Here is a 5,847-nt window from a genome sequence, read left to right as displayed (position 1 = left end):
GAGAGGGCAATTCACGTGCCCGAGGTCACAGAGTTTGGAAGTGAGTCGAGATCTGAATCCGGGAAACTCGGGCTCTAAAGCCGGCCCTCACAAATTCACCCTCACCCGCCTATGGGGGATATTCGCACACCTCTTGTGGCAGTGTTGGAGATAATGCGACTGGCTAGTATTTATTGGATACTTACGAGGCTGTAGGAACTGTTCTGAGCAATTCATGGGTATTAACTCACCGAATTCAGCCTATGAGGTGGGGACTTTTATTACCCCCATCTGACAGATGAGCAAACTGAGGCACAGGGATTAAGAAATATCTACATAAGATCGCACAGCTAGTAAGAGGGAGGGGCAAAACGTGACCCCATGATGTCCCGCCCCTCTGTGATGATGAACCCTCCTCATTTGCCAGATGGAGACCCGAGGGCCCAGGGAGGTGCAGGAATGACTCCTGCACTTAGCAATGACCAGCCTCTCCTGGGCTGGAGCCCAGGCCAGGCTGCTTCCTCTGTTGTCAACGTGCTGCCTGACCTCAGGCAAGTCAACATGTCTCTTGGACCTCAATTTCTTCACCCGAGAAACGAGGGGGTTGGTCTGGATCAAAATGTGATGCTCAGAGCGCCCCCATCGGCATCGTGGGGAAAGGCGGGTGAAGCCGGCTCAAATTTGCGCGTCACCCACAATTCCCGAGTCAGGAGTTCTGGGGGAGGGGACACTCCTCACCATTCAACAGCCTGACTGCCGGCCATGTGCCGTGCACTGCCCTGGATTCTGGTAATAGAGCAGTGACCTCCCTCCCCTCTACTGTGGCCCAGCAGAAAATAAACAAGTAAAATACTAAGTATGTCGGATGAGGGTTCATCAAAACCAGTTGAAATGCACCCGTGTTCATGAACACACCTCGCGCACAAGAATTTGAAATGCGCTGTATCCAACAGTTTTCTTTTTCTTTTGGAGAGGGAGAGAGAGCGTGAGCGGGCGAGGGGGGCAGAATTTTTTTTTTTTTAATGTTTTATTGATTTTTGAGACAGAGAGACAGAGCATGAGCGGGGGAGGGGCAGAGAGAGAGAGGGAGACGCACAATCCGAAGCAGGTTCCAGGCTCCGAGCTGTCAGCACACAGCCCGATGCGGGGCTCGAACTCACGAGCCGTGAGGTCATGACCTGAGCTCAAGCCGGACTCTTAACCCACTGAGCCACCCGGGTGCCCCAAGGAGGGAGGGAGAAGCTTAAGAGCGCCTGTCCAGTCTCCCCACTCCAGTCCACCCTCCACAAGGCCCCAGAAGGCCGTCTTCACCCCAGGCTGATCTTGCCCCTCTCCTGCTCGTGGCTCCCCAGCAGCCGACGCCAGCGACAGCCCCCTTGATAAGCTCCCCGCACCCGCTCCAGCGTAACTCTCGAGATATTTGCCGGTGGTCCTTACCTTCTGCAAGTAGGTACTTAACTCTTCCACCAAGGGGCGCTAGCACCTGTTGTTATGCCCTCTCAGAGCCTCGGTCAGAATCCAACTCCTGCTACAAGGCACAGTTCAAACCTGCTCCGGAGGCACACACTCAACCTGGACCCGCCCCCCGCGTACACACGCAGGGGGCACCCCCCAGGACGGGCCGGGATCCCCCCCAAACAAACGATGGTCTCTCCCAACCAACTTCACCCCCCTCACCCGGACTCACAATGAGCCTGCCCACTCCAACCGCGCGCCTCCCCGCCGGGTGAACTCGCCCAGCCAGAGGCCCCGCCTTCTTTCCTTGGCAAAGGTCTTCTAAGCCCCGCCCCGCCCTTCGAACCTGGGTCCCCCGAAGGCCTCCCCTCTTCCAATTGTTTCGACCCGTTTGTCTCCTCCCCCTTTTCCCCCCAGCATTTACCCCCGGCCTCCGCGACAAAGGTCCCGCCCGCCCAAACATCCCTTCAGTACCCAGGCCCACTTCTCCCACCCCTCTGCTGGAAACTTGGTGTGTCCCGGAGTGGCAGAAGGGAACGGGAATCGGGCGAGACCATTACCCGAAGAGGGGGTGACACAGGAAGGGCGTCCCTGTTTAGGGACCGACCGCGCCGCTGGCTCCCCTGGTGCCTTTCAGATTCGAGCGGTGTCTCCCCAGACTTCGCCACCTCCCTATCGCTGTCCCCTCCCCACTTAGTGCTGCGATCCTCATCCTTCGGGCCAGACACCCAGCCGTCCGCGGGTCCATTCACGCGCTTCCGACCGCCTCAAGCGCATGCGTGGTGCATTTTCGGAAGCATTCGCTGGCCTTTATCGTGATGTTGATCTGGTCTAACAAGTAATGGGAGACCCTCCCCATGCAGCGTCACCAAATGTCAACCCACATCTTCAGTCTCTCAAAAAGAGAACGGGAGAGGCGGTATATAACGACAACCAATCACCGGGGTTCTTGGCACGCACTAGAGAGAATAAGGGCATTATTTTCAATTCTCCAACCAGCTTCGGTAGCAGAGTTAGTATTGAGCCCCATTTTCCACATCAAGAAACTGAGGGCTTGGGGTTCCTGGGTGGCTCCGTTGGTTAAGCATCGGACCCTTGATTTCGGCTCAGGTCACGATCTCATGGTTTGTGGGCTTGGGCCCCATGTCCAGCTCTGCACTGAAATGGGGGAGCCTGCTTAGGGTTCTTTCTCCCTCCCTCCCTCCCTCCCTCCCTCCCTCCCTCTCTCTCTCTCTGCCCCTCCCCTGCTCTCTGTCTTTTTCTCTCTCAATAAATAAACATTTTCGAAAAAAACAAATGGGAGCCATTGTAAGTGCAGAGGTGGAGGTTTGGCTCGGGGGACGGGGGACTCTCCGCTGTGTGTCCATTGGCAAGTCACTGCAATTCTGTGACTTAATTTCCACAGCTGGAAAATGGGCACAATGTCCACCTCCCAGGGTGTTGGGAGGGGGGCGGATCATAGAGGGCATCTCTTAGCTGTCACCCTCAGCGCTGGCTTCATTCCCAGGCTCTATCAAGAGGCTGGCAAGCAGGTCTAGGCCTGACCCCCCTCATCCTGGGGCCTCTTCCTAGGACTGAGAGAACCTTCAGTAGCCTCCCACCCTGAGCAGACCCATTGGCCAGGATTCAGTCACGTGCCCCTTGTTAAACCAATCGCTGGTACCGTGGCTGAGATTGGCCTGGGCTAGTCATTTGAGGGTAGACTCCACGGATGTCGGCCAAGTTGTCACCTTGGCATACTGGTCCAGGTGAGGGAGGAAGAGGCCCGAGCTGCCAGGGGGAATCTACTCATTTCCGGCCCCTCCATGCCATCTGGCCCCAGGAGGTCTTGTCGATAGAAATGACCTCTGGACCACCTGACTTTCTCTCCAGGTCTGGGCCTCCCCGCCTCCCCCGAGAAGCCAGGAACTCAGTACAGAAACCAAAATAATACTGTTTTATTCCGATCTTGAAGCACAATAGTCCAGACTGTTCCCTTCTCCCACTGGAGAGCCTCCGCCCCTCCCCCCATACCCCTTCCCCCATTCAGTCTCTTCTGGAAATGACCAACCAGAAGGCCAAGGGGATCCAAGCGTCCAGGCTTTGGGGACTCTCAAATCACTCCCCTCTTGCTCCTTCTCTCCCTACCTCCTATACCTTTCCTTTCCATGCGTCTTTTTTTCCCCTCTGTCCTCCACCCTGGCCTCCTTCTCTCCTGCCTCCCTCTGCTTTCCCCCATTTCTGCCTCTGTTGTTCTCTCTCCGCGGGTCTCCCTGCGAGCTTCTCTCCTCTTTCCTCCCCCCTTCCGTTTGTCTGATACTCCCCTTTGCTTTCTCCTTCACCCCTGCACTCTCTGGACGGACCATCTGCTCCTGCCCGGGCTCTCCCCGTATCCTGGTGTCCTCCCCTCCCCCAGCTTTGTCCCCTCCTTCCTTCCGCCCCCCGTCTGCCCCCCCCCTTCTATCCCCTGTCTCATCACACATCTCCTCTCCTGAGGGAGGCCCTCAGGAGCCGTCCTAGCCGCCACCCTCTTCCACACTGTGCCTCCAGGACCTCAGAGACCACTGTCAGCTTCCCCTAGGGCCCAGAGAGGCAAACGGCCAAGGTGAGGTCCCTGGATGACACAGGAAGTGGCCAGAGGGACTGAGGTGGCCTCCTTGGCCTCAGCCCTGTTATCTTTGGGATCGAAGAGCGCCCTCCTGCCCTCACAGCGGAGGGTGGCAGGCGGGGGCCCGATGGGTCAGGGCTCTGGGGCTCTCCCCCAGCAGTCCCTGAGCAGGTCCATGTGGAATAAGGCTGCCCCCGTGAGGAGGCGCGCCGCAAACAGGTGGCGGCAGGGCAGACGACGGGCGGCGTGGATAGAGCAGCTGCAGCGGGTCAGGGCCCTGTCCAGGAAGAAGTCCGAGGTTCCGTCCTTAAGGGCAAACCCAGCTCCAGTCCAGTGGAAACCCCGGGTCCCGTGCTGCCTGGCGAAGGCCAGCTCTTCGGCCACCAGTTCCGCCAGCTCTGGCCCGCAGGCCGCTCGGAACTTGGCCAGGGGCTCCCAGTCCACCTCCTCCTCTGCGGAGGGGCAGCAAGGCCTCTTTGGTTCCCGTGGACCTTCTTCTTGACCCCCTTCCTGCGGGCTCTCTCCAGCGGCCAGGCACACTCTCCGCGTCCCTGCCCATTCTGGATCGCCGTCACACACAGTTCCCACGGCGGGCCCACACGGGACTCCGTTCCCCAGCCCTAGACACCTCCCTCCTGCACCCCCACACCCCATCCCTTGTTCTCCTCGGCCCTTGGGGCCCACAGACCGGGCTCCCTCTCCGTTCTCCAGGCCTGTCACCCTCGTGTCCCCCAGATGGACCAGAACTACATCTTCCAGATCCCTTCTTCTTTTGACCCCCAACCTCACTTCCCTCTCTTCTCCAACCTCTGGCCCTCTCTGCCTCTCATCTCCCCACTGGGGCCCCCTTTGGTCTCCATTCTCAGGGACCAACTCCCTGGGCTTCTCCACATGGTGCCCCCTCCAGGTCCTGACCTCCAGCCCCCTTCCCTTCTCAGCTTCCAGCTGAGGCCCCTTCCAGTCTCTGGTTTTCAGTCCGTGTGCCCTCTCATCGTGCAGCTGGCCCCCCCGCCAGGTGCTCCCTTCAAGACTCTTGGCCCTCTCAGGATCAAACGGGGCCCCCCTCCGCTCTGTGGTCTCCAGCACCCTAATGCTGTCACCCTCCAGCTGGGCCATCCTCCAGGTATACCCTTCCAATGCTCTCGGCCCACCGTCCTCCAACCAGGCCCCTCTCCCTACGTAACCTTCTGGTCCCCAATCTTTCTCGGCCTCCAACGGGGTCCCCCTCCAGTCTCTGATCTCTGGCCCTCTCCAGTGCTCGTTCTCCGACTGGGACCCTCTCCAGTCTTGGACCTGCAGCCCTCTCCCCGAGTCACTTTCTAACGGAGCCCCTCCCCGGTCTCTGGCCTCCACTCCTCGGGCCCGCTCCTTCTCCAACTGGGCGCCTCGCCAAATACTTCCTTCTCTCGGGGTCCCTGCCCAGTCCCCGCTCTCCAGGCCCTTCATCCTTTCCTTCTCCACGTGGGCTCCCCTCCCCGGCTCGCCCTCTGGCCAAGGCCCCCCGCCGTCGGGGCCCTCGGGCGCCGCCTCCCCGGCCGCATCGGCCCACTGCATGGCCACCAGGTCGCGGAGGCACTGCGCCACGCTGCGCGAGGGGCTCAGGCGGCGCAGCAGGCGCCGGCGGTGGCCGCGCACCAGGGCGCACGCGTCCAGGTCCCGGGCCGCCTCGAAGGCTCGGAAGCGCACCCACATGTCGCGGCGCGGGGCCCAGTTGCGCTCGAAGTAGTCGACGAAGGCGGCCGGGCCGTGGGCGCGCAGCTCGGCCAGCGCCTCGGCGTAGGCGGCGGGCGAGCCACCGCCCAGGGACCCCGAGAGAAGGAAGTATT

General features: G+C 60.2%; 1 protein-coding gene across 1 annotated transcript in view; it reads right to left on the bottom strand.

Moving 5' to 3' along the window:
• Window positions 1–3,351: 3,351 nt before the first annotated feature.
• The window catches only part of ZSWIM9 (zinc finger SWIM-type containing 9), a 25,431-nt gene continuing 22,935 nt past the window's right edge, over window positions 3,352–5,847 (bottom strand). Inside the window, exon 5 of the mRNA XM_040457935.1 lies at window positions 3,352–5,829. Coding sequence (XP_040313869.1) covers window positions 4,154–5,829 — 1,676 coding nt within the window. The 3' untranslated portion in view covers window positions 3,352–4,153. The remainder of the gene's footprint in view (window positions 5,830–5,847) is intronic.

Source organism: Herpailurus yagouaroundi, unplaced genomic scaffold, assembly GCF_014898765.1.
Source record: "Herpailurus yagouaroundi ecotype Mexico unplaced genomic scaffold, PumYag 220, whole genome shotgun sequence".
Classification (NCBI taxonomy): Eukaryota; Metazoa; Chordata; class Mammalia; order Carnivora; family Felidae; genus Herpailurus; species Herpailurus yagouaroundi.
This window is presented reverse-complemented; position numbering and strand designations above follow the sequence as displayed.